Source organism: Aphelocoma coerulescens, chromosome 10 (genome assembly GCF_041296385.1).
Source record: "Aphelocoma coerulescens isolate FSJ_1873_10779 chromosome 10, UR_Acoe_1.0, whole genome shotgun sequence".
Taxonomy (NCBI): domain Eukaryota; kingdom Metazoa; phylum Chordata; class Aves; order Passeriformes; family Corvidae; genus Aphelocoma; species Aphelocoma coerulescens.
The window spans coordinates 20,985,446-21,011,808 of NC_091024.1; the positions used below are offsets into that span (position 1 = coordinate 20,985,446).

At 57.1% G+C, this 26,363-nt stretch overlaps 1 protein-coding gene across 3 annotated transcripts; it reads left to right on the forward strand.

Moving 5' to 3' along the window:
* The first annotated feature begins 1,765 nt into the window (after positions 1-1,765).
* RBPMS2 (RNA binding protein, mRNA processing factor 2) lies at positions 1,766-26,140 on the forward strand. 3 transcript variants are annotated; one of them, XR_011154113.1, is made up of 9 exons: positions 1,766-2,130; positions 13,800-13,877; positions 14,519-14,557; positions 15,054-15,116; positions 15,926-16,076; positions 16,671-16,819; positions 19,504-19,666; positions 25,389-25,458; positions 25,710-25,724. XR_011154113.1 is itself a non-coding variant. In XM_069025584.1 (8 exons), exons 1-7 carry the CDS (start codon positions 2,071-2,073, stop codon positions 25,449-25,451), a joined length of 603 nt encoding a protein of 200 aa, XP_068881685.1. In that variant the 5' UTR covers positions 1,768-2,070; the 3' UTR covers positions 25,452-25,458; positions 25,710-26,140. The 3 variants fall into 3 exon arrangements, 1 of the variants encoding a protein (XP_068881685.1); XR_011154114.1 differs by lacking the exon at positions 25,710-25,724 and having other exon boundaries at positions 19,504-19,671; XM_069025584.1 differs by lacking the exon at positions 19,504-19,666 and having other exon boundaries at positions 1,768-2,130; positions 25,710-26,140.
* The last annotated feature ends 223 nt before the right edge of the window (positions 26,141-26,363 follow it).

Genomic DNA, 26,363 nt, shown 5'->3' on the forward strand with positions numbered 1-26,363 from the left:
GGCTCTCTGGCTTAGCAGCTCATTACAAAGCCTTGGAAAAAGAAGTGGTTGCTTTGCTGCTGTCTGTGTGAGGACTCTGTCCACAGACCCCCTGTGCTGCATGCAAACAGCTGCTGCTGCTAAAAGCCAGAACCTAGAAAGCAGGGAAGCATAAGGCCCAAGCTCCCAGGAGGATGTTTCATTCCCTCCAACACACCTCCTGTGAGGGATTACTTGGTCCCTCATGCACTTGGCTGGGGGCACCCCCTTGGTGATGGTGTTTCCTGTATTGCCTCTCTGGTGCCAGACTCGGAGTGCCGTGGGTGGTGTGGGACGATGCTTGTGCAGGGGGATGGCTGAGTTTAGGGTTACGTTTTCACAGGGAGCCTCTGTGTATCCAGGTGGCAAATGGAGTTAGAGGCTGGGGCTTGAACAGGGCAGTGGACCCAGGTGTGGTGGGAAATCAGCTGTGGTTACCCCCAGCCAGGCTCACACCTCTTCACAACACGCACATGAGGCAAAACCTGAGCTCCTGCTGGAACGAAATGGTCACTCAGAGCAAGGTGTGGACTCAGTTTGACTCTGAAGTGACATTCAGTGCCATGGGGACAGCACAGGTATCTCCAGCCAGGGCCAATGGAGGACAGGGAGCACACATGGCTTTTGCAGTGCAGGGGGGCTGTGGGACCTCCAGGGCAGGGCAGGGCTGATGTTTCCCCTCTTTCACCTGGCCTCGGTGCTGGGGAAGAAGCACAGACTGGGCACAAGAAACGCTGGTTAAAATAATGGGGCTCAGATCCCTGGACATCTCCCACTTGTCAGGTTGACCCAAGCTCTTGGGGTTTTACACCTTTGCCTTGCAGAGGAACCAGGCTGTGGGATGCAGTGTGCAGGAATTGGCTATGTATTCCATTTTCTGCTCATGTTTTCCATCAGCGGGCTGTGCTTTAGGATGTGGCCAGTTGGGCATCCTATTGGGCAGGGAGAAAGGAAAGGAGATTGATAATGAGGGTGGTGAGGCCCTGGCTCAAGTTGCCCAGAAAAGTTGTGGCTGCCCCATTTCTGGAAATGTCCAAGGCCAGGTTGGATGGGGCTTGTAGCAACCTGGTGTAATGGAAGGTGTCCCTGCCCATGGCAGGGGGGTTGAACGAGATGAAATTTAAGGTCCCTTCCCACCCAAACCACTATGGGATTCCATGCTTCTGTGCCTCAACCCGGCTCCTCCTCTCGGGCCCAAGAACAGGGCTTTGCACGGGGAGCAGATCGGTATCCGTGAGGATGGATGTGGGGCTGCCCTGGCAGGAGGAACCAGGCTGTTGTCCCCAGGGGGACCGGGGGTGCTGCCGGGGCAGATTTGGGGCTGCTCTCCTGAGGCTCAGGGCCGGAGTTATAGGATCCTCGTCCTGAGCTCTCAGGGCTGCTGTTCTTGGGGCTTGGGGCTCTCATCGGGGGTCACAAAGGTGCCGCCGTGGGGCTCTCGGAACCCCGCGGGGCTGAGTCACGTCTCCCCGCCCCGGGGATGAGCGGAGGGAACGGCCCGGCCCCACCGCGGGCTCAGAGCCTGGCGGGCCCTTTAAGAAAGTCGAAACCCGAAAGTTCATCAAAGTTGACAAAGTTTTTCGTGGAAAGGAGGGGAAAAAATAATTAAAATAACTCGAGCCCAACAACAAAAAAAAACCTCCCCGCGGTCCCGGGGGGCCGTGCCGGGCCGGGATTGGCGGCGGCTGCGGCCGGGGGCGGCCCCGGGCGGGGCAGGCGGGCGGGTCCCGGCCCCGCTGCTCGGTGCGCGGCGGCGGCACCGGGAGCGGCGGCGGGGGCTGGGGCGCGTCGGCCCCGCAGCTGCGGCTCGTTGCGCTCCGCTCGGCCCCGCTCCGCCCGGCCCGGCCCAGCCCGGCCCGGCCCGGCCCGGCCCTTAACAGCGGCGCCGTCCCGGGACGCCGCATGTGAGCCGAGAGGGCAGCGCCGCACCGCCCCGCACCGCCCCGCACCGCACCGCCCCCGCGCACCGGCACCACACCGGCCCCGGCACCCCGGCTCGGCCCCGCGGAGCTCCGGAGCAGCCGGCACCACCCCCCGCCCCGGCACCCCACCATGAGCAACCTCAACAAGGACACCGAGCACACCAACGGCGGCGGCACCGTCGAGGAGGAGGTGGGCGCCGGGGAGCCGGGAGCGGCGCCGGCGGTGGGACACCGCGGGGGCTGGGGCTGGGTCGCGACGGCGGCGGAGAACTGGGAGCGGCGGCGGGACCAGGGACGGGGCGACGGGAATGGAGCGCCAGGGTGTCGGGGGACGGTGGATGGAGCGCGGTGGCGTCGGGGAGCCGCGGTTGGAGTATTGGGGATGGAGCAGAGCGGCAGAGGGGACTGCGGAGGCGGCACCGGGGCGTCGGGGAAGCCGGGAAGGAGCGCAGCGCCTTGTCTGGGGCGCAGAGGACCTGGCGTCAGGGCTGGACCCCCGGGTCGTCGGGGAACCGGAGCCCAGATGCCGGGGCTGCTGCGGGCTGGGAAGCTGGGGCCGGGCTCTGGGAGCCAGAGTACGGAGGTGTCGGGGAGCCGGCGCTGGAGTCCCCGGGCCGTCTCGAGGAGGGGCTGGGGCCGGGCAGGGCGAGTCCCCTGCTCAGCCCAGTGTCCCTGTAGACCCGCGGGGCAGCGGGCTGGCATGTCCCCGCTCCGTCCAGCGCAGCCGGTGCCCGTGGGCATGATTTCCTGTTGCCAAGTCCCTGCAGCTGGAGGGCTCCTGGATCCAGTACCGTTCTGCTCGTGTGGGCTGCAAGGGACCTACTTGGTCAATAGTGGAGGAGCCCCTGCCGTGCTCTCTGTGTGCTGGCAGCCTGGCTGGGGCTCGAGGACTGCGAGCTGACCTGCCGGCAGCCCCTTCCCCCAGATGCCACTGCAAGCCAGAGCCTGAATGCTGCTGGACTCGGGGCCCAGAAGGCTAGTAAGGGTCAGTTGTCTGTAGCCACATGCCAGAGCTGAGCTTGCAGCCCTCCACATTTGCACTTTGGCTGTTGGAGCCATTGGCTGATGTCATCACTGCACCCCTTGAGCAGGTACTGGCACAGTGGGTTACCAGCTGCTCTCCATCTTGGAGAGGGCTCTAGAAAATGCCCGGCCTTGGAAACGTTTTGCTGCAGTCCTCCGCGCCTGGCCCTCAGGACTGGGGAGGTGCTCAGTCCCCTCCCCTCGCTGTCCTCCGTGCGCTCGCGCCGCCGCAACATGGCGCCTGGCTTGCTCCACCACCCACTGGGGCCGCTGTGCGGGCCCTGTGCACCAGCTGACTTGGGGCCATCGTGTCCCCTGGGCTTCAACCCCGGCAAGGGTGACCCGAGTAATGGGGTGGAATGGATTGGCAGGTGGCGGCTTTAGCGATTCCGTCCCCAGCGTGGAGCAGGGTGTAGGTGATGCGATGGCGCAGTGGGATGTGGATGCTGCTGGTGAGATGTCCCAGCGTCACTGGGTGGTACTGGTGTGGGTGGGCTGAGAGCCAGAGCACCTGGGGCCCTGTGCCGCTCCCAGTGGAGGGAGGTTTGGTACCTGGGGGTTTCACGGGCTGCGCACGCGTGCGCAGAAGACTCAATGCGGCTCCTTGATCCAGTTATTCACCGGCCTGCAAAGCTCCCCGAGGTCGATGTCACTTGGTGCATCCCATCCCCGTGGCGTTGTTCCAGCTGGGCTGGTGCCTCACAGGTGATGGTCAGGTGAGCTCCTGGTGCTGGGGCAGGGCCAGTCTTTTCCCCACTGCTGGGTGGTTGTTTGGCAAAGCGGGTGCTGGAGCATTTCAGGTGCCTGGAAATCCTCACCCTCTGGAGAGGCTGGTCCTCTCAGGAGTGGAGCCTGATGGCTGGAAAACTGAGTTAAAGATGGCATGCAGTGGGCAGGGGTTGGACGGAAGCAGCTCCTGCTCTCCACTGTGCAGCCTCCAGGAGCGTGCGGGGAGGGGGACGGTCTGTCCACCTTTTTGGATGGTCTGTGGCCTCGCTGGCTGTCTCTGTTACCCTGCACCCAGGGCTGCAGCAAAGGACCCACCACCTTGGTTAGGCTAGGATTGGTGGGGGGTTAATGTCCCAATCCCCAGTGGGATTGCTGCTGGAAAGTCCTCTCTCCACCAGAATCTAACGGAAATAATGCTGTGGGTGGTGAGCACAGTTTGGGCTCCATGGTGGCTACCCTGAGCCTACTCTGAATGCTTGTTTTTCCAGTACCTCTTCCTGGATGACCAGGAGCTGTTCCTCACTGCAGAAGCTAATGGAGGCATAAGGAGTGACCTTGTGCTCAGGATCCCAGCATGGTCTGGGGGCCCAAATTCTTGCCCGGAGCTCCGCTTGATAGAGAGTGATAAATACATTCAGTGCAAAGTGGAATCCTTCGGTCCCAACATATGCAGGAGGGTGTGCTGGAATATTTTCCCACACTGTACGGATAACACTGCCAGATCCTGGCGCTGCGGACACTCCTCCATCCCCCCCGCCGTGCGCCTCTTTTGCTGCCTCCCCGAGCACTCGCAGAAGGGCGCCGTGTGCCCCAGATACAGCGGGGCGAAGCTCCCAAATTCAGCCTTTCCCTTTATCTTATCTGCGAGCCCCTGGATCTTGCAGCCGCTTCCTGGCCGGTGACACGCAGAGGACAGGAATGCCTCTCGCTCCTCTCGAGGTCGTTAACGGGAATGTTAAACAAACAGGGCCTAATGTCAGTCCCTGCTGTTCCTCACCAGACACCTCCCCAAACGCGATCTCTCCCCACTTGCTGCTATCTTCTGTTTAATTTTCCAGGCAGCCGCCAATCTGCGTGGCAGCATCTGTCCTGGCAGTCCTGAGGGGTAGTGTGGGACGGGCCGCTGCCTAGGTGCTGCACTCCCACCCCTGTGGCAGGCAGAGCTTTTTCCAGCAGCTGGAGGAGCTTTCATGCTTCCCATGGACACTGTGTGTTGTGTCCATGGCTGTATTGCAATAAAACCCTGCGTGTTCACCCTGCATTCTGGAGTGCCTGATGCAGACGTGTTGGTTCTACTCTAGAAATTTGTCCTTGCTCTCCTGGGAAGTTGTAGGTCTAGTGGGAGCGGGAGAAATGTGGAGCTGGCTGTGTAGGTGCCCAAACTGGCAGTTGAAGTCTGTGGTTATCCTCCTGTGTGTCCTCTTGGCTGGTCTCAAGGGCCTGTGTGCAGCTCCATGGGTGGTGGCTGCTGCTCTTGAGGTAGAGCTTGGGCATCCTGGACTGCTGAAGGTGGAAAGCATTAAATGTGAGGTTGTCCTGGGAGAGCCCAGATGAGGACCTGGCTAAGCTCTGCCAGAGAGAATCATCTTAGGAAGAAATACTTCCATGTGATAGGGTGAAGCCCTGGCACTGGGTGCCCAGAGAAGCTGTGGCTGCCCCATTCCAGGAAGTGTTCAAGGCCAGGTTGGATGAGGCCTGTGGCAACCTGCTCTAGTGGAAGGTGTCCCTGCCCATGGCAGGGCATTGAATGAGATGGATCTTTAAAGCCCCTTTTAACCCAGAGCATTCTGTAATTCTGTGATCTTCCCTATTGGTCCATGGAAGGCTGTGGGCCAGAAAACTCTTGTGTTGGGGAGGCAAGAAGGCTCTTGGCTTCCAGACAGCCTCCTCAGTAGCAAGTCCTTCATCCATTTTTCCTTAGCTGTTGCACTCCAGGGCTGCTGGAACTGCCTGGGAATGCTGCTGGTGAGTGGGCTGTGTTATGTGCTGGATGTCTGTAGCACTTCATGGACTGGTGCCAGGCATCTCTTGACTTCTGTAATCTCTGCTTGAGTGGACCTAGATACCTCGTGCATGTGTGGATTCCAGCTCTGTGGCTGCAAACAAATAAGGTTAGTGTAAGTTCTGGAGTCAAATGTCTCCTCTGATGCTGCTCTTCGCTATGAAGAACAGTAGGCTGTAGTAGTTACAGTCACCACTCGCTAATCCTCTTGCACTTGGCCTGGCTGAAGCAGGATGGTGCCTCAGAGCTGTTTTCATGCATCCTAAAAGTCCCTTAAGTGTTAGATGCAGCTTTCTGTCAGTGACAGATTGTTGGCTGAGCAGACACCCTGGAGTCACCACGCACACAGAGGTTCTGGGAACTGGTGTGTTCCCAGACATCCTCTTGGTCTTGAGTTGAGCACTGAGTTGCTCTGACAGGAGGAGGGATGTGGGAATCTCCCCATTATCTCCTTGTGTCCTGGTGCCTGTGAATACCCTCGGAAGGAGTGTCCTCCTCCTTTCTCACTCTTTCAAATCCAAATTTCTTGGACATGAGTCTGAGCGTCGACATCCCAACTCAACTAGTCCCCGTTATGGGGTAACTTCTTTCTCCTGCCACCTGGGCTACTAAATGAGACCTGGCTTCAGAAATGAGTCTTCCTCCTCTGCTAATCTGAGGAGCTGCTGAGCAGAGCTTTCCCTACTTAGCCTCAGAATTAAGGAGTTCTTGGTGGTGCCTGTGAAAGTTAGGAAGGGCCAAACTCAAAGGTTCCCTTGCTAGGTCTCTGCTTTCCCCTCACCAAAGTAGGAAGTGCCCTTTGAGATGTCTGGGAGGTAGCTAAGAGTACTTCAGGCTTTGCTGTCCTTCCTCATAGCTGTAGTGGTTTGGTCTAAAATACTCGTTACTGCTTGAAAATCTGGGAATTTGAGAGTGACTCTTGCTGGAACTGATGTGGGAGGTTGTGGAATGAAAGATCCTTTGAGGTTGCTGGTCTTGGCCATGCCAAATCATGGAGACTTTGCTGCTTGGATCACAGAGCAATGAGCAGTGCTGCTGCCTGCTCTGGAGCTCTGCCTGCAATAAAGGCTTCAGCTTGAAGCTTCACTGTGGCATGAGTATAGAAGTGAGGTGCTCAGACCTCACTACAATATTCAGCATCTTCCTGCACCATGTGGGATGGTGGAAACCATCCCAAGTTCCTCCTCTGTGCCCGACCGGGTGAAGCTGGACCTGAGGAGGGGCAGGGCAGTGGGGGGACAGCCCCGGCACTGGAGTTGCTGAACCTGGCCCATACTGAGGTGTGATCCTGAGCCAGCCCAGCACATCTGATGAGAAGGGAGTAGTGTCACCAGGTGACCATGCCCTTGGCACGGCAGAAGTGGGTGCTACAGGCTTGGCCAGGGTGCTCTGGCCGCTGCCCCTTCGGGTCATGGTGTGCTGGGGTGGCTGGAAACCCGAGGGCCCAGTGGGTGGTCTTACCCTTGTGGAGGTTCTCCAGCCCTTCTGCACAGCCCAGGAGAAGCTGTGGAAATGTTTGACCTCCCAGTCTGGGATAGTGCCTTCCCTCCTGTGCTGCCTGTGGTGACAGGTCCTTGCACTGCTGTGGGGTCAGTCTTGGTATGTGTCCGTGGGTCGGAAGCTGTTGGCCTGGGGATGTGTGTCCTTCCCATCTACTTCCGAGGACAGCAGGCCAATGTCTCCCTCAAGGTGTAACTGCCCTGGGTCACCTGTAGCAATGGCTTGAAGTGCAGCGTGAGCTATGGATTGGGAGAGAGCAGCCAGAGGGCCTGTGGTGGGTTAGGGTTGGCACTTTTGGTCCATGTTTTGGTAGCACAGCCCTTCCATAGCGGCCCTGTCTTGATAAGAGCTGGACTGATGCAATGTTAGCTTAGTCCTGTGGGTGGTTGTCATCCTCCCGGTGTTCCCAAAGGTTTCCCTGTGTTGGGGGTGACACTCCAATAACTGCTGTCCACAGTGAAGAGCTGCTGTGAGCTTTCAGGTCTCCATCACCTGGGTTCTATGTAGTCCTTGCTTGTTGGGCTGTGGAGGTACCTGATGTGCTACGTGGGGCTGGGGTGTGGCCATTGGTGTGCTGCCCCAAATTGGGTTGAGGAGAGATTCCTCTGTCTCTGGATGTGTCTGGGGAGGCACAGGACTGAGACATGCCCAGGAATCATCGTGTGGTGGGGTGAAGCAGATACAAATGTGCTGAAAGATCTGAGGTGAGAATGTTTCTTGTGAGGGTCCTGCTTCCAGACCCATGTCTCCTGCCAGCCTCTACTATGGGGAGGAACTCACTTCACCACTGTCTCCTGCCAGGAGAGCAGGTGCTTGTGTGTGGGCAGGAAGAGCTGCCCATAGCAGGTAAAGTCCATGGCTCCAGCCGGTGGTGACAGGTGTCTGCAGGTCCCCAGCACCAGAGAGTGGCAGGTGAGGGTCTCTGGAGCCCAGGGTGGCTGGGTAGGGCCAGGGTGGATGTGAGTGTCCTTCAGCACATTGGCTGTGGCACTTGTGCCTGTCACCTCTGGCTTAGTGGACCTTTTGGCAAGGGGAAAGGTGATGATGGCAACCTGAGGGTGCTCAGCCAGCACCTCTCTGTGCTGGGGAGCTGCCCCGTTGGACAGTAGTCTCTTGGGAATTGTGGGGCTGACCTTTCCAAATGTTTCATCAGCTTTGAGCCCCTGTTGTGGTCCGAGCCCATCTGGGTGCCATCCTTTTCATGAGATGCTGCAGAGACACAGGTGACGGGACCTGATAGCAGGAGGAAGCATCCATGGCAAAGCCGCACCAGCAGCGCTTCCTCTGCCAGGGCCGAGGTCTATTCTTGGGTGCTGTCCTGTTGTGCCTGGACTTATCAGCTCCCATGTGCTTCCTGCTCCCCCAGAGTGGGGCTGGTGCCTCTCCCTGCTTCCCCCTTGTTGGAGTGTCTTCCTGCCCTGACCACAGGGGTGGCTGAGCCCCGTTGACATCCCCTGCCTGATGGGGGGGAAGAGCGGTGCTGGGGATGGGCTGCTCCGGCTGTGAGCAGTGTGGAACACTGCAGCTTTGGGGACAAAATTCTGGTGCACTTGGCCTGCCTCGTGGTCAGCCTTCTTCCCTCTGAGCCAGTGGGACATGGGTCCTCGTGTGCTTTTTGTGCAAAAGACTGTTTTCAGAGGGAAATGCCTGAAGCCCATCTTGCTTCAAGAGCTGGGGGAGGTTCAAGGCCCTCTTTCCACTCTGGGGATGGGTGAATATCTTTCCAGAGGGTGGGAAGTTCTCTGCCTGCCTGGGGCTTCCTGGTTGGAGTGGCTCCTGGCCTGATCCTGCCTGAGGATACCGGAGCTCTGCTAGGGCTGAAATGGCAGCAGGCCCCTGGCTCTTGACACCTCTCTTACTAGTGGAGGGGAAACTGAGGCACGGAGCAGTGAAGTAGCCTGTTACAAGCCCCTTCTCTCAGGATTCTTACTCCGTGGTGTGGAGGCTGCCCTGCTTGCCTGCCTGTCCCTCGCACAGACCACACATCTCTCTCTCAGTTTCCTCCTCCCTTGTGGTTCCTGGGACTTTGTGCTGAGGGCTAAAGCAGCCCCGGGCTGCAGTGGCAGGACTCTGCAGCCCCGCGGCCCGTGTCAGACACCCGGAGGAGGATGCTGCCCCATTTTTCGGCCCCGCCACTGGACTCTGTGCGTTCCCCTCCCCGCAGCCCTGTTGTGCAAGCTCGCCGCCCCATTCCCCTCCCGTGCCTTATAAGTCCCGGCTCCGGGAGCAGCCGCAGCCGCGACGCATTCCAGCGCTCTCGCGTCAAGTGGCCCTGGCTGTATCGCGGTGGCCGGGACCGGGGCTCTGTGTCCCCCTCTGGCCTCGCTGGTGACCCCGGATGCCAGGGAGGCACCCCACTGAGATGCTCTCCCACGGGAAAAGCTGTAGTCCATGTCCCTGAGCCCCTGGCACCTCAGGGTGGCTGCCAGGAGTGGGGAGTGCCCTTGGGATGCTGTGGCAGAGCTCGTCCCTGTCCTCAGCAGGATGGCGTGGGGCTGGTGGCATAGGAAGAAGGCTCAGTGGACGTATTTCACATAGTGTGAACTAGTGGGCAATGGCTCATTTCTAGGAAAAACTGGCATGCAACTGGGGATTCCTGGAGAGGGGGAATGTCCAATGGCACATTGTGGGGGAGGCATCAGAGCAGGCTCCTGCTGTACCTGTCCTCAGGTGTCTCTGGACCACAGCTGGTAAAGGCTTGTGTGCTCTGGCTGCTGGAATGGATCCAGGACCAGGCCAGTTTTGGGGGCTGGAGTAGCCCAAGCTGTGCTGTGGGTGATGTATGTAAAGGGCTTATCCCTCCAAAGGGGAGGGTCAGCCTTGCTGGCTCTGAGAGGGGGATTCAGAGCAGTCTTCTAACAAAAAACCACCCATCGCTGCAGCCTCAGGGGGTGGGTACCTGTGCCCTTGCATCGGACACTTCTGATATAACTCTTCCCTTTTTGGGCTGCAGGGCAGCTCAGAACTCCCTTTTGAGAGCTCTTGTTCCAAAGCAGCTGTGGCCAGGAGCTGTGGATGCTGTGGGGGCTGTGCTGGTCTCCTGGTGGTGCTGGGGCTGTGGTAGCATAAGGCGGGCGCTGCTGCTTGGCTCCCCTGCAGCCTTGGTGCGAAGCTCCTGGCTGTGCACGAGGTGGGTGTCTCTTTGGGGAGATGCAGCTGTGCAAGGACTGACACTGGGAACTTGAGGGCTAAGTGGTTTGTCCTTGTCCCTCCCTCCTCCTGTGTGGGAAGCTATGTTAGGATCCTCCCTAAGAGATGGCCTAGATGGTCTTGTCCCTCCTGGCATGAATCCTGTTTTCCATGGCTCTCCTCCGTCTCTGTCAGGTGTTTGGACTAGGGACATCCCCAGAGGGGCAGGGATGGGGAAGGGAGAATGTTTTCTGCAGGGCCTGCAGTGGTGTGACCCTACTGGGCTGTCCTAGGTGAGAGCTGCCCTGCTTTCCCCCCATGCCCGTGTGTCCAGTTCAGATCAGCCCTGGGTAGGATGAGGCTGCTCTCACCTGGCATCTCTTTTCGAGTGGCTGGCAGCAGCACCTAAGAACGAGCAGAAGAACATGGTATTCCTGGAGATCTGGACATGTAGTTTGGCCCAGGCGGTTCCTGATCCAGCCCTGGATGGATATTTTTGATGGTGTTTTTGTGTGTTTTGGTTTGGTGGTTTTTGTCCTGTGCCTTTCCCGGATGCACTGTCGGGAGGCTGGATTTGGTGTTTGGTGGCAGGGACTTGAAGTAGGGCAAATATATTTTATCAGAAGCTATCCTGTCGTGGCATGTTGAGTATAAGGGCTGGATGCCTGGATTTGTCAGCCCTGGGTGGTACTACTGGGCTCTCAAAGCCTGCAGGACTTGGGTTTGGTTAGTCCACTGGAAGATGCTAGACTCTGCTGCCCTCATCCACAGTTTCCTCTCTTTGGGAGCAGGGGAAGAGACTGGACCAGGTTGCCCACAGTGCACAGGATGCTCAGACTGGTGAGCTGCCTCCTGTTTTTCTCCTGTGGGATAACCCAGATCTCCTTTGCTTTATGCCTGGTATTAGAAGTGAGCTCCCTCTGGCTTAGCTCACTCTGTCCCTTGAAAATACTGCTCAGGTCTCTCACCAGCCTCACCCTCCACTGAATAACTTGGTCTCCCTTTTTTCTTACCCTTCCCTGTATCACTTATGGATGAGTTGAATTGCAGAGCTCTTGTAAAACCAACCACTTGGTATTGTCACTTCCAACAAGCTCTTCTGAGCAGGGGCTTCCTTAGTTTGTCTTGAGACCCTCTTTTAAAAGGTTGGCTGGTGGCATTTGGAATTTCCCAGGCTTTGGAGCAATGGCAGCCCTTGATGGGTGCTGTGGCTTGGCTTTCCAATGCTGTGGATGGTGACAAACAGCACTTGGAGGCCAGTGAGAGAAGGTTTCTTGCTCCTGTCCTTGGCAGCAGCTTATGGGGCTGGCACTGGGAGCATGTTACCCCTGACAAAGAGCTTTCCTGGGCACCTGCCTTGCTCTGTTCAGGCTGATGCAAGGGCTCCAGCTCTGACTCCCCTTTCCCTGAGCCACCACGCATCTTCCATCCTGTCATGCCTGTCGCAAGGACTTACCAAGTGACGCATCACGGGACCATTTAGAGACCCAACAGGGATGCAGATTTCTATCTGCTCGGAAGAAACATCCATTCTGAGGGCTGAGCACACTCAGATCCTGAAATATTGAAAAGGAACAGTGCTTTCACATGGCTGAGGCACATGTGTGCCACCACACTCTGCAGTCCTCCCCTGCAAGAGATGGCTGTGGGTCTTCTGGGAATGCACTGCAGGCGCTCTGTGGCGCTCATGCTGAAGTGCAAGTGCTGAGGTCTTTGAGGCAGCCAGCAAGCCAAGAAACAGTGGCATTGTCCCCTCTGTCCGGGCATGGGGTGGCCTTGGAGTGGTGTCTTAAAGCATCAGGTGAGGGGCAGGGTGGTTGGGAAGCCTGTCAGACCAAGCCTGGGCTTGGAAACTGTTCCTGGAGCTCCACGTAGCATCCTGCTTCCCTGGGCAGGGCAAAGCAAGAGTGTATGGTAGAGCCATCCATGTTGAGGGGTCAGGGGAGGGGATGGGAAGGATGCTCTGGTTCTGCTCCTGAGATGTGCTGGGCCCGAGAAGGGCTCCTCACTCACACTAGTGGGGGACAGTGGCAGCCCTTAGTCTCAGCATGAGCAAGAGAGCAGGAGCACCCCAAGCCTTTTGCAATCACTGTCCATCCTGGAGGGCTTTACCCTGGGAAGGGCATTTGTCTGCATTGGCAGGACTGTCCTGGGCACAGGAGCTCAAGGAGGTGAGTTTTCATCCATAAATGAGAGAAACTTCCCTGCATGAGGGAGTCTGTGTCTGGCTGCCCCCAAAGAATTACAGAGGCAGAGGCTCCTGTGTTTCCAGCCCAGGAGCAGGGCAAGTGTGTGCTGCTTAGTTCGGTGGTTAAAGAGGTTTTGGATACAACCCGCTCTGTCTGGGGAAGGGGAAATGGCTGAGAAAAACCAGAAATGTGGGAGCAGAGTCCTTCTGCCCTGCAAATGTAGTGGGGTCACTCCATGCTGGAAGCAGGCCAGGAGATGAGTTCTGGCTTGGGGCTCCTGCTCCTTGTTAATAATGACAAGTGTCTTCATGACCGCTGTTGTGCATAACTTCCCTTTGCCAGCTCTGTGCTGATTTACAAGAGGTCTCTGCAGCTTCATCATGCTGCTTTCTATGGAAGTAGTCTGCCAGCCAGTGTGCAGGGAGAAGGGGTTCATGGTGAGTCTGACTGTTGAGCAGAATTCTCCCAGGCCATGAGCCTCCAGCACTTTCTTCTTCCTGGTTATTCAAGTGAACTATTATCTATAATTTTAATGGATTATCTATTGAAATCCTCCCCTGGCACTGTATTTTTTGCTTTGACATGAGTGTTTGGACTTGGTCCATGACTTGAACAGCCTGGGAAGAGCAGACGCCTGCAGGGGTTTGGCCTAGGACAGCTGCTCTTGGCTGGGAACAACAGAACAACTGCTCTGAAAGTGGGTTTGGGAGCAAATTCTGAAGGGTCTGAGGTATGCTGGGGAAGGAGCTGGGATGGACCCAAAAATCTTCCTGCAGTGATGTTCTGGGGCTGTTGCAGAAGTCAAAAGCTACGAGTGGGGCAGTGAGGTGTTCCTCAAAATTGAGGGATGCTTTTGAATTGGTGATGTAATTAAAGTCCCACGGTACATTGAGGAGAGGAGATCTAGTATGTGGTCTGAAGAAAGAGCTGGAGGGAATTGGGGTTTGTACTGGTCCCTTCTGGACCTTTGGGATGCGTCAAACTTAGTTCTTGTGGCAGTGTATGGTCTTTTCCAGTTTAGCCACCAAGGTCCTGTCAGGCCTTGATCAACCCAGGCCACGATGCCAGGGACTGAATTTTTGTAAAAGCCTCAGTCCTTTGAGGCAGGGGCCAAAGGGCTGGGTATGTTTTATCCTGCAAAACGCCCCTCTAATGCAGGGAGGGGTTAGTGGACCTTTGAGCCAAGGTGTCCTGTTCTTACTGCACCAATCTTCTGAGCTGTGCTCTGTGCTCCTGCTTGGGCACCAGAGAGCTCCTTTCAGTACAGCTGCTTGGCCTCTCCCCTAGGTACGGACGCTGTTTGTCAGTGGCCTTCCTGTGGATATCAAACCCAGAGAGCTCTACCTTCTCTTCCGACCATTCAAGGTAAGAAGGTCTTCAGATCTGGTTTTGGTGGGAAAGATGCTGTTTTGTGGATGACCTGGCAGCAAAGGTCTGTCAGGGGAAGTAGGAATGACATGGGAACCTGAAGCCAGCGTGGGATCCCAGGACTTGTGCTCAACTGGGAAACCTCCCCGGGAGCCTGCCATTGGAACTGTGCTGTCTCTAAGCTTGATGAAACTTGCTTGGTCAGCCCTGCTCCTCAGCTGGACCAGCCCTTCCTTGAGGATGTGTCCTCATCCCCTGAACTCCATCTTTCTCTAATAACCACCCAGGCTGTCTCTGGGGAAGCGAGGTTCCCCTGTCTGCCCTCCTCTAGCACAGGGTGGGTGCTCTGCTTTCTCTAGGCACTAACCAGGGCAGGGTGCTCATCTTTGTAGCTGGATGAAGAGCTAGAAAATGGGATTCCTTCCCAAAGGGCCAGGATGGAATGGCTAAAATACCTGCTCTGCCCCCAGTCTTCTCCACTGGTGGAAAAGAGGTGTTATGGTCCCTGTTCCTGCTGCAGCCCCTGCCTTATGGAGGGCTTGGAGCCACAGGAACTCCTGGAGCTGTCGTGTTGTGTCTTGGTTGTAGCGTGGCCTCTTCAGGAGCCTGACACTGACTTGCTTTCTTCCTTCCTGCAGGGTTATGAAGGGTCACTGATCAAGCTGACTTCAAAGCAGGTACCTCCTTCCAGCCTGTGCATTTTTGGCTTTTGCTAGAAAACTGGACACGCCAGGAGGGGAGAGGGGGAAAAATCCCATTTCACTGTGCAAAGCACTGTCTGGGCTAGCACCAGCTACACAGCAGGTTTCTACTGACCCAGCATGTTCTGAATGTCTCCATGTCTTCTCTTGCTGCCCTGGGTGAGACCTGAGGCTTCAGCCTCAAACCTTGTGCTGCCATCAGCCTTCCCCACTCCCCTGCTGATCAAGGCAGGGGTGCCCATGCTGGGGGCTGGCAGGGTGAGCGGTGTCCCCACTCACAGGAGTGCCAAAGCATTTGTGGTGGGAGCAGGTGCAGAGCAGGAACCTTGGGCCAGTGACCCAAGCTCTGCTTGAAGCCCCTGTACAGCTTAGGATGGTCTCCTCTGCTGGTTGTATGGGGCAGAGAGGATGGCAGGGCAGCCTGAGGAGCTGGAAGAAGCTTCCAAGCTGAAATTGGTGTTGTTTCTTTTAGCCAGTGGGTTTTGTGACCTTCGACAGCCGGGCTGGCGCTGAAGCAGCGAAGAATGCCTTGAATGTGAGTACCCAACGTGCTGGGGGGCTGGGGGCCACATGCCTTGCTGGAGCCACAGCTGAGGGCAGGGAAGGGGCAGGGTCTCCCAGCTGTGCCCTTGACTAGGGAAGTGAAATGGTCCTGAAGCATCCCACCAGGGAAGCAGGAGAGCTGTTCAAGGCTGACATCAGCCTGGGCAAATGGATGCAAGCTGTCTCCATGTAGTTTTTGACCACTGGAAGACAGCTCCAGGGCCTCTGTGGGTGTGGGGAACTGCTGTGACTCAAGAAAGTATCTTGAGGATGGTCAACATGGAAGTGACACCCAAAATGATCCCCATCCTGAAGGAGTGTTGGTGGGATCTGGTCAGCAAGACATGGTTCTGCTGTGCTGTAGACCTTGCCTTGGACTTTGTGGCACCTGCTAGTGCCTCTGTTCAGGCTGGCAGAAGTTGTAGGGGCACCACAGATGGGAGCTCCCATGCAGATGGGGGTTATTCCAGTTCCAGTGTAAGACAGGGTTATCCCAGCTCCAGCAGACAGACCTTTCCTGACCCGCATTGGTAGCCATACCTGCTACAGTGGTTGGTGAACTGCACATAAGGAGCAGAACTGTGTCCCTTATGTTGGAAGCAGTGGTCCTGGGCCAGCTAAACGTAATGATAAAACCACATGGGAGCTTGAGTGTTGCAGTGAGGTCACAAAAATCTGGGCATGTGACTGTAGTGTGGTGGCCTTGGTTCCTCAGTTGGGCTTTGCTCCATGAATAACCACAGCCTGTGCTTGGACTGGAGCTTCACCTCTGAGAAACTCCTGTGCTCTCTCCTGTGACAGGGCATCCGCTTTGACCCTGAGAACCCCCAGACCTTGCGGTTAGAATTCGCTAAAGCCAACACAAAGATGGCCAAGAGCAAGCTGATGGCCACACCAAACCCCACCAACATCCACCCTGCCTTGGGCGCACATTTCATTGCACGGGACCCCTGTGAGTATGCTGGGAGGGGCTTGGAGGTCATGGCTCCAACGTGAGAGATGCCCAACTCTGGGAATGCTTCCAGGGTGGAAAGGAACCCAGACCCACCTTTGCTCTGCCTGAAATCTGCCTGGGGCAGGGAGGCCAGCAGGATGTTGGAGCCGCAGGAGAATAACTGGCATCTGGCCTACACAGAACTGTTGAGATGTGAAAGTTGGATTTGGGTAGCTCAAGGGATGCCATAAATTCTTTAAAGCGTCCCTAATTGTGAAGCATAAAGGATGAGTCCTGTGCCATCACCCTCTGTGTAGCCTGGTGGGGTCACCCCACTGAGGCTCATGTGGTGACCTGTAACGTGGCTCTGAGCCCCCTGTCCTGCATCCTGTGGCACCAGCCCTGTGCTGCCTGTGAGGACCAGTCTGTCCAAAGCCCGTGTGGGGCTGTAATGCAGCACGTTCCTGGAGCAGCTGTGCACACACGTTTTATACCTCACCACGAGGGCAGTGCCAAGCTTTAGCCTGGAGTGGGGAATCCGGAGCCTGTCCCAAAGCAGGCTGTTGGGGCCGGCTACTGAGATGCTGTCCCTTGTCTCCTCCTCCTGCCTAGATGACCTGACTGGAGCGGCTCTCATCCCAGCGTCCCCGGAAGCGTGGGCTCCCTACCCACTGTACACCACGGAGCTGACCCCTGCCATCCCCCACGCCGCCTTCACGTACCCGGCGGCTGCTGCTGCGGCCGCCGCTCTTCACGCTCAGGTGAGTCGCGCTCCGCCTCCCGTGCCAGGGCGGGGCCCTCCTCTCTCCCCGCCCCGCTGCTCTCATTGCCGCGGTCTCCGCTTGGCCGGTTCGACCCTGGCCTCTGCACCTTGGCTCCCGGGCAGAGCCTGCTCCCGGCTGCAGGGCAGGGGCGCCCAGCCCCAAGGGAGGGCTCTGTGTGGCCGAGAGCAGGCAGAGCTGGGTGATGATTTCGGACCTTGCAGGTCCAGCCCTCTTTCCCACAAGGGGCAGGTGGGTGGGAGGAAGTCGGGGCTCGATTTCTGGCTGGCCCTGTTGCTCCCCATGGCCGGAGAACTACACTGAGGGGCTGCTGGGAGGAAACACTCCCTGCCAGCGAGTAACATAGCTGTGAAATGTCATCCCAAGTCACAGCAAAAGCAATGGGCTTAGCTCTATGCTGAATTGAGGGGCTCAGCTGGGACCCTGTGGGCAAAAATGACTCAAACACTTCCAAAGCTGGAGGAGGGTGTCCTGCAGGAGATGAGTGACTAGAGCCTTGCCAGAGCGAGAAACTGATGGAACAGGGTGTTAGCCCCCCTGGGTACAGGCTAATGAGAAGGGTCATTCCATGCATGAACCTCTGGAAGTGCAGGTGGTGGTGCAACCAACTGCCTGGTGTCCCAGGGTTTGCTTGCTGACAGCTGGGGATGTAGCAATGCCTGTACTGGTCTGACACTGGGATGCTTTCATGTACAGTGACCACATAAAGTCCTTGAAACCATGAATATGCAAAGAGAAAGCCAAACAGAGTAGCAGTGTCCTAATTCCAAGTTAAGGTGCTTGGCTTGAAGCACTTGTCCAGGAGAAGCTGGAGCCCCTGTCCCTGCCCTGCTCAGTGTGACCAGCCAGCTGTGCTCTGCCTGCTTCCGTCTGCTCCTGTAGCGGTGCCATGGGGGACTGGGGCAGTGGGACTGAGCGTTGGGGCTTAGCCTCTGCTCTCTGCCCTGCCAAGCAGGGTGTGGACTCCTACTCTTCCCTGCTTAAATGGAGAGGAAGAGGAGCTGTGTCCTCTCACCTTGCTGTCCTGGCTGGCAGTGAGCTATGTTGGCCCTTGGGCATCCTGTTGCTTCCTGCAAGCTTTGTGGTGGTAACTGGCCAGCTTCAAGCCAAGCTTGCTTCCCAAATGCCACATGGAGTAGATGCCAACTCCCATCCTCTGTCCTGCCCCTCTCACACCTGCAGACCTCTCCTGCTTCTGCCCTTCTACAGGTGAGCTGGTGTTGGGCTGAAGCTCCTGTGGGGTAGGGAGAAGTACATTGGGGTTCAGGACAGGACCAGGTACTGGGATGTTCTTCCAAGGACCTCCAGAGCCAGGCTGATTCTTCACTGGGAAGGTTGTGCTTGCTGGTGTTTTCCAAAAATTGGTGGTGGTGCCCACAACTACAGGGCTGTGCTGTGCTTCCCAGTGGCCCAGGAGAGAGGCATCTTCCTGCCCCTTGTGTGTGTAGGGTGATGGTCAAGGCTGAATTGTCCCTGGAAGGGAAGACCAAGAAAAAACAACCTCTCTGGCCTGTCTGAGGTGGCTGAGGGAGGTGAAACTTTTGCTGCAGTTTCTTCCAGGATGGTTACTGGTGACTGTATAGGAACCCTGAGTGTGAGGGCTAGACATCAAAACTTTGTGGTGCATGGTGGGGGAGAAAACTCTGCTCTCGTAGAGTGGAGAGTATTAAGGAGGCCTCCAGCTACATCTCTTCCCTCTGGGGTCTTAGTTCCTGCCCTCCAGCTGGTGAGCTACTGGTTTCCAAAGGGGTTGTCTGTCCTCACCATAAAACCCTGAGGAGCTCCCTGCACAAGGGGGTCCATGGGTGGTGATGGCTCTCTAAGCCTTAGGGAGCCAGTGCAGCCCCTCCAGGCTGTGGCTGCACCCAGCTCTTTCCCAAAGAGGCCACTGGGCAGTCCCAGCCGTTCCTGGCTGTGCTGAGCTGGTGCTGACCCCGCAGGGGCACGTCCTGGCATAGGATATGTTACCAATAAAATTTAGCGGGGTTAAACATTACTCGTGCTGGCAGCTCTGGGCTGGAGCCCTGTCCTTTGCAGAGCTGAGGGTGGAGCACAACAGGGAGATGACTTTTGCTCACAAACTGGGCTAAAAGCTGTGCCCTTAGTCCCAGTGCACTGAGCCCTCTGCCCTCACTGGGAGGGGCTGGCTCACTCATGTGGTGGGCTCAGAACAGTCACGGTTCTCCCTCCTGGTGGACTGGTGTTGGCTGGAGGGCATCCGTGGGGATGGCCAGAGCTTTAGCAGCTCTGTAGTGATCAGCCTCGAGGCAGGCAAGAAGTTGGAGGCTGTAGCTAAACCAAGATCTTGTCACAAGAGATTTAAACCTGAAGGGCTCATGCAGTGCTGAGTTCAGCAAGGGGGAGAGGAGGTGGCCTGGCCTGGCCTCCTGAAGAGCTGTCCAGAGGGCTGGCAGGAGGGATGAGGGGCAGGAGGTGCTGAGAGGCTGGCCTGGCCTCGGGAACCCTTGGTAAGCCATTCCCAGCCAAGACTGATGGCTGCTGCTCCTGGCACGTCCCTGCCTCGGTGATATTCTGGGCAGGCACCAGGCTGCTGTGGCTGTGGCCTGACCCTGCCCCACTGGGGACTCTGCTGACTTTAAGATTGTCCCATCTGCCTTCCCTCCCTCCCACCCTCTCTCAAATCCCTCCTTTGATGTCCCTAGTGAACTCCAGCCATGATGCCAGCGCAGGCTAGCCCCGAAGCTCAGAGCTGTCCCTGGAGATGGGACGCCCTAGTGATGCCTTATTGCAGCTAGTGGAGTGGCTGTACTACAGCTCCTTTCCTAGAAGTGTTAAGCATGATGGCAGCCACGTCTGGAAAGACTGGTAAGGTAACCATCTCTCCTCCAAGGTGCACCGTGGGATTTGCAAGCTTCTGCCCATCTCTGTAGCCCGTATCTCCTTGGCAACCCAGTGCATGGGCCTCACGCTACCCACCCACCAGAGCCTGGGGAATGAGATGCCAGGCCTTCTTTCTAACCCACATCTCCAACTTCGCAGCACATGACATGGCGCACACAGCATGGCACCATCTTACATCAGCTCCTCCCAGCTCAGCCAGGCTTGGCCAGGCCCCGCCGGTGGGAGGTGGAGCCGGGGCAGAGACCACCCTGCCACTCGGCCTGAAAGAAACCTGGTCTCTCCCCAACTTTGACCCTTCGAGGGCAACCAGAAATACACCTTGACCTCACTCCTGGCACACGGTGGGGGAGGTGAGTGACGTGGTAGTGATAGCACACAACTAAATTTTAGCGGGCACCTTAGACAACATCACTTGCCGGTCACTTTGTTCCAGAATCGCATACCGGGACAGACCCTGCCCTTAATCATGGGTCTAATCTCACCTCTTTCCTCTCCAGTAATGGAAATGGAGCCAGTTCCTACCTGGAGCTTGGCTTCTCTCTTGCAACCTGAAATCACAGGCAGGACACAGGTCGTGTGAGCCGTAATGGAGGGAGTCGGCAGCCTGGGAGAGAGCAGAGCGCTGTAGGAGACTGGGAGCTTGGGAAGAGGGAAGGGCCTGCGCCTGGTTGGCAGGGGGATGGTTGATGTTTGACTGAAGGAAACGAGCCCTGGTTCAGTTCTCCCTGCTGTGGTTCTGAGCAGACTTTTTCTTCTCTCTGTGGAAGTGATGATGGGAAAAGAAGCCACCAAAGATGAGGGCCCAGGCCTGCCTTTGCCCTTGGAAAGCTGTGAGGTGCAGAGATGTGCAGAGCTGGCCTCCTGGGAGGATGGGAAGAGCTTGACACAGGCTTAGAGACAGTGATACAGCTTGTCTTGTTCTGCTTAGTCCTGGTAGACAGGCCCATCCATTGCTGGTGGGATGGAGTTGGGCTGCATTATGTCTCTGAGGTGGAACCGCTGTTTTTGGGGTGCCTCTAAGCCAGGCTCTGAGTGGGCAGCAGAGGAGGCCAGGGCTATCCACACTCCTTGAGCTCTTCTGCAAAGAGATGCTTCCAGCTGTGGCAGCACCCATGAGGACAGGGCTCTGCTCTGGGCAGGACTTGCCCTGGGAAGCAGGGGCTGGGTGCAGGATTGGCTCATAAGAACAGGGCCACATGGTGCTGCTGGGGACACAGCTGATGTGTTGGGTACCTGGAGCCCTGGAGATCCTGGTAGGTGCTTCCAAGGCAGGCAGCCAGGTCAAGGCCTGAGAGCACAGAGATGCCAGTCTTTTTGGGAGTGGGCTGCCCAAGGTTCCCTCGAAGTATCCACTGGAGAGACCTTGAGGAGATAGCAGAGATGGGTCTCTGGTTCTTGGGCCTGTCCCAGTGAGCGGTGGGTGGAGGGAGCAGTCCTGGATCATGGCCATGTGGTTGTGCAAGAGCCTGGAAGGACCTTGGGACTTCCTAGTGCTGGGTTGAGGCTGATCCCATTGATGAAGGCAGAGGTCAGTACTCCAAACCCCCTTTCCCTTGCAGGTAAGCTGACAGACCCTCCCTAGACTGGAGACAGTGATGAATTTTCTGTCTCTAATAACTTGTTGCCTGATTGTTGGTGCTGTTGTGTAGGGACTTCCCAGGATTATTTCTCTCTGGGCAAGCTCCGTGCTTCCCAGAGATGTGAAGCCTCTTCAAGATGTTCATGGTTGTGGTAACATCCTGAACTACAGTGACTTAGTGGTGGCATAGCTGGCCAAGCAGTCCCAAGCCAGCAGTTCCCTCCTAGCCAGGGAAAAGCAGGCAGGAGATGCTCTGAGCATCCTCCAAGCAGAGGATGCTCCTGAGCAGCTGTCCTCACTAAGTGGTGGGTGAACGGGACTGAGATGCCATCAGAAGAGACTTGTGGCCAGCAGTGGCTCTCCCTGGCTGGCTGAATCCAAAAGAAAGCAGCACAACTTGCTGGGAAAGCGGAAATGCTTGTTTGCTGCAGTCTGAGAGAGAGGGGTGTGTCTCCGTTGGATTGGTGGATGGATGAGTGCCTGTTGGAACATTCCTAAGCAAGAGGAGGGATCAGCGCCTGTCTTTCCCCACGTGCTCCTCGCCCTGGTGTGGGATGTTGTGCTGATCCTCCAGCTCTCCCTCACCAGAGCTGCCTGGGGAGATGTACGCGCTCGATCCCACTGCGTCTCCTTTTCCTGGTGGTGGGCTGGGCTGCTCTGGTCCCACACCTCATTGTCCCCCCTGAGGGGCCCTTGAGCAGCTGGCCTGGGTGCAGTGCCCGCTGCTGGGGCGGGCGTGTGTCCGGCCCACACGAGTGGCTGAGGTGGTGCCTGTGCTGCCTGTCCTGTCCTGCCCTGTCCTGTCCTTGCCTGCCGGGGTCACATTCCCACGGGCTGCGTTTCCAGCTGGAGCAGAGCAGCTCTCGCCGGCCGCCAGCGGGGGCTGCCCAGGGCTCACACCCGGTGACCTCCGGCGCTGCCTGCGAGGGGCTCGTGGCTCGCCAGGCTGAGGATCTGAGGATCTCAGCAGCACCAATGAAGATGCTGCTCTGCAATCCAGCAGCTTGGCAGCGAGATGTGGCTCTTGGACGTGTTAGTTGGATCCTACCAGCTCCTGGAGCACAAGGAGTGCTTTGTCCCTGCCTGCACCGGGAGCCTTTCTGATCCCTGGGGACCCTTCCAGCTGTAGAGATAGATCAGAGCTCCAAGGGTTGCTGAGGCTGGCTGCAGACCTAGAGGTAACTAAGGAGAAAAGGCAGGTCCTCCAAGCCAAAGGTGGTCTGAAGAGGGACCTGCATACTTAGTCTTTGCTTCCCCTTTTTCCTTCTGAAGGGCTTGCTCTCCATGAGGGTGGTGGGCAATTGGATACTTAAATTCTGAGGGCAATTGGGAGAGGCAAAGGAGGCTTTGTCAAAGGAGAGTGAACCTCTGATGGGGTGTTTCTCTGCCCCATTTATAATTTCGTTGTGATTTTTAGGCAGCTGCTGGTGTTGTGCTGCAGAAAGGGAAAGGTTCCTGGCCTCTGGGAGGTGGCAGGCAGAGGCACACATTTCTCCTCTCCAGCTGTTTCCTGGGACAGATGTTGAAGGCAGCAGCACGAGGCTGCTGCAGTTGGCCGGCAGTGGCTGCCTCATCCCTGCGAGCAGGAGATGTTTTGGTGGTGGGACCAGACTCCTTTCCAACTGTGAGCTAATGCCTCTCCAGAAACAACTGTGTCTCTTCCAGTAAAAGCCTCTCTTGCTCTGCTTTCTTCACCCAGTGCTGGACGTCTCCATTAGTTCTCAGCTTCCTCCCTGACGGATGTAGTATTTTGAGGTGTGTGAAGAGAAAACTGCCTTGGCACTTAGAGAGTGTCCTCTTGGCTATCTGCTGCCTCCAATCCACTGCTTCCAGTGCTTTCTGCTGGCTTCAGGAACATCCCTCCTACTGAGTTCCTGCCTCATCCCATCAAACCCTTAATCCTGTGGGCTGAAGACCTGGCAGGTCATTCCCTCGCCCTGCCAGCATGTCAGAGCCTTGGATTGTACCCAGGATTGTCACGTCTGTAGAAGCTCCTGCTGGGCTCCAGGCTGAGTCCCTCTGAATGCAGGGCTGGGCTAGTGGTCTGTGGGGCCACGGTGGGTCAGGCTTGGGTGGGTTTGGTGGCTGAGCATTGGAGACCTGCAGGAGGAAGGCAAGGAGGGGTCCATTGCAGTAATGGTTTATTAGCACCAGAGCTACGAACAGGGCATGTTTTAAGAGAAAACCGGAATTTCTGTTGGAAGTGGAGGTGCTGAGGCTCAGCAGGTGAGCCACAAGGTGGCTCTGAGGACAGGGTGGAGGGGCCAGCACCTGGGCTGTACTGGCTCCTGTATGGCTTGGCCGAGCTCGCGTGGGATGGAGGCAGCTCTCAGGGTTAAGCACTCACAGCCTTGTGAACGAAGGGGGAGTTTCCTGTTGCTGCCGGGCAGGAGGAAACTGCTTCCAGCTGTCGAGGGGAGGGGTGTGGAGTGGGAGACACAGGCCAGGGAGGATGGCTGCAGACTAGATGTGGCTCTGCTGAGCAAACACCTCCTGGTGACAGGGCTTGGGGGGAGCAAGAAGCTCCTGTCCTTGCTCTGGCAGCTGCTGTGGTGGCCCTGTAAGTTGTCAGTGATGCTTCTGCCCATTCCAAGCCTTCCTGGGCAGTGTCTATGCACAGTGTGGTGGCCCTGGCTGGGCAGCAAAGGTCCCTCTCCCAGGCTAAAGGAGACATGAAAACACGCTGTGTGTGGCACTTGCTCCTGGCACTGGATGGGACCCCTCGCTGGGGAGGAGGGTGTTGGTAACATCCATCCCCTTGATTCCCACAGCTGGACTGGCTGGGATGCTGTGCCATGAAGTGAGGTATGGGGCCAGCTGGGAGCTGATTTAGTGGCACCCACTTGCCCTGTGAAGGTGTCTGGCAAGAGTCCAGCAGATTATGGAACCGTGGAATGGTTTGAGTTGGAAGGGACCTTAAACCCTTAAAGGGTGTCTCATTCTACCCCCATGCCATGTGCAGGGACATCTTCCACTAGTCCAGGTTGTTCCAAGTCTTGTCCAAACTGGCCTTATTCTGAGCTGATGAGAGGCTCCTGTGAGGACAGAGCTTCTGCAGACTGGCAGGGCTCCTTCAGGAGCCACCTCCTGGAGAGGGACTCAAGGCCCACAGCTCGTGTGGCTGCAGTTCCTGGCATCGCAGCCCTCATGCCTGGGGGGAGGACTTGGCAACTGCAGGCAGCAGTGCCGAGGTTGTAGCAGTTCCCTGCATGTCTTCACACATCCTTGGGAGAGGAGCATCTAGCCAGGCTTGTTTGGGTGAGGGGACAGCTGTGCCAGGATGAATGGGACACAGAGAGTGGCTCACATGGGGCTCCAGGGGCTTTTCTGCCACTTTTCTCCCTGTCTGAGAGCCAAGTCCATCATTGTGCTGGTTCCCAGAGCCCTGAACGTACTGAGGCTGTGCTTCTCTCCTGGCAGCTGGGGAGGGAGGAGCAGGGGGTGGCTGCTGTGCTCCAGCAGCAGGACCAAGCTCCATTCGCTGCTCCAGCTGCTGGATCCATGCTCAGTCAAGTGGCACGGGCTCGTCTCCTGCTGCTCTCAGGCATGGAGCTGCTGATGCAGCCCAGCTGGACACACTGGAGGTCCGAGGCTGTGGGGCTGGACGTTGCCCGCTCACTGTGTCTCCTAAGGGGCTGGAAAGTGTCTGTTCAGTTACTGTCCCTTGTTAGGTCTCCATCCAGCTCCTTCCTTGGCATTGAGCAGGTCTGAGAAATAGATGTGGCAGCAAGCACAGGGCAGCCTCCAAGTCTTGCTGGTTTGCAGTTCTGCTGAGTTCTTCCCATGTTGTGGTTTGCCTGGAGCCACTCCTGGCAGCAGGGTTGGTGCTTGGAAAACTCTGTGGGCCTCTGCTGTAGTGGATGAGCCACTTCTTCACCCATACATGTCCTGTAGAGGTTGTCTAGTTTTAATGTGTGGTCTTGAGATGCCTCCTTTGGCTGGCTGAGCTACTCAAGTAGTATTTGGAGCTCACCCTGGAGCCTCCTTTCCCATGCTGGAGACATCTTTGCTCTGTGGACCTTGCACATGGCTTGAAGGAGCTGAAGGTTTGTGCTCTGGTTGAGGTAACGCTGGGTCATGGACTTCTGCCGTGGCTTTCTTTTCCAGATGCGCTGGTATCCTCCCTCTGAAGCTACCCAGCAAGGATGGAAGTCTCGTCAGTTTTGTTAGTTCGTTAGTAAGTAATTAATTACTCTTGGAGTCAGGTCTTTGTCTTGCTCTTCCTTGGACCCTTGTGGGGAGGAGGGATGGGAGCTTGGGCTCAGCCCCACACACCCACCCAAGGATGTGGTTGGCTTTCCCAGCTGGGTGATGGGAGCTCGGGAGACCCCCCGAGCCCTGGGGTGGGGAGGGGGCCGTGGGACACACTCAGGACACACTCAGGACACAGGTCCAGCTGGCCCTGCTGACCGTGCTCCTCTCCCACAGTGTCTTTCCTCGGCTTGTGTTCCTCCTCCCTGCCTCTCCGCAGAGGGACGTGCCAGGGACGATTGCTCCGACTCCTCTGGGTTTGGTTTGCAGCCGGCAGACAACGCGCCCGGCCCCGCCACGCTGCCCCTGGGGCTGCCAGCACCCCCTTCCCCGGACTGTGAAGCCGCCGCGGCCCCAGCCGTGGGCTGTGCGCTGCCTCTGTCCCTCTCTCCATCCCTCCATCCCTCCATCCCTCCATCCCTCCCTCAAGCCAGCCCCAGGACCTCTCCTGACCGAGCTTTGCCGTCCGGCTGCGCTGAAACCCAGCCGCGGGCTAGGTCCTGGGCTTCCCCGGGCTCGCCCTGCCCCGGGGGCAGCTCGGCTGAAGGAATCGAAAGGCAAAATGGGTTTTGCATGTTTTCTGGCATGAATTAAAACACTTAACTTGTGTCTGTGTGAGTGTAAGTTTGTTTGTTCTAGCGTTTGTGTAACCGTTAGCAACAGGTCTTGGCCCAACGGATTGATCCATCAAGGTTTTCCTCTTGCTTCGGTGAAGACTTGGCTTTGAGAAATACTAACTGTCCTTGTCTCACCCCTTCTCCCACCTCACCCTCCCCTCCCCAGGACGACCAGAAAAATTTGAAAAATGCTTTTTTTTTCCTTTTTTTTTTT